Source organism: Phaethon lepturus, unplaced genomic scaffold (genome assembly GCF_000687285.1).
Source record: "Phaethon lepturus isolate BGI_N335 unplaced genomic scaffold, ASM68728v1 scaffold26672, whole genome shotgun sequence".
NCBI classification, from domain to species: Eukaryota; Metazoa; Chordata; class Aves; order Phaethontiformes; family Phaethontidae; genus Phaethon; species Phaethon lepturus.
Genome location: NW_010524904.1, coordinates 1 through 246, shown reverse-complemented (window position 1 = coordinate 246; position 246 = coordinate 1). Strand labels below are relative to the sequence as shown.

The 246-nt window shown below is 72.4% G+C and overlaps 1 protein-coding gene across 1 annotated transcript in view; it reads right to left on the bottom strand.

The window, feature by feature from the left end:
• The window catches only part of CTSA (cathepsin A), a gene marked incomplete at its 5' end in the record, with an annotated part of 4,098 nt that extends 3,860 nt beyond the window's left edge, over positions 1-238 (bottom strand). Inside the window, 2 exons of the mRNA XM_010282597.1 lie at positions 2-26; positions 120-238. Of these exons, the coding sequence (XP_010280899.1) occupies positions 2-26; positions 120-238 (144 nt within the window). The remainder of the gene's footprint in view (position 1; positions 27-119) is intronic.
• Positions 239-246: the final 8 nt, after the last annotated feature.

Genomic DNA, 246 nt, shown 5'->3' with positions numbered 1-246 from the left:
GGGGGTTGCTCTGGCCCTCCACAAACCTGTGGACACACGGCTGTCAGGGCCGGGCCCCTGACAGGGCTGCTCGGGGTGCAGCCCAGCACCCGCCCCGGTACCAGCGCGGCCCCACGTACCAGTAGTGCAGGCGCTTGCCCGGCCCGGCACAGAGGTAGCCCGAGAAGTGCCGGAAGGAGGGCTGCTTGGCCAGACCCGGCAGGAAGGTCACCTCGTGGCCCGGAGGGGCAGCCCGGCTCAGCCCCA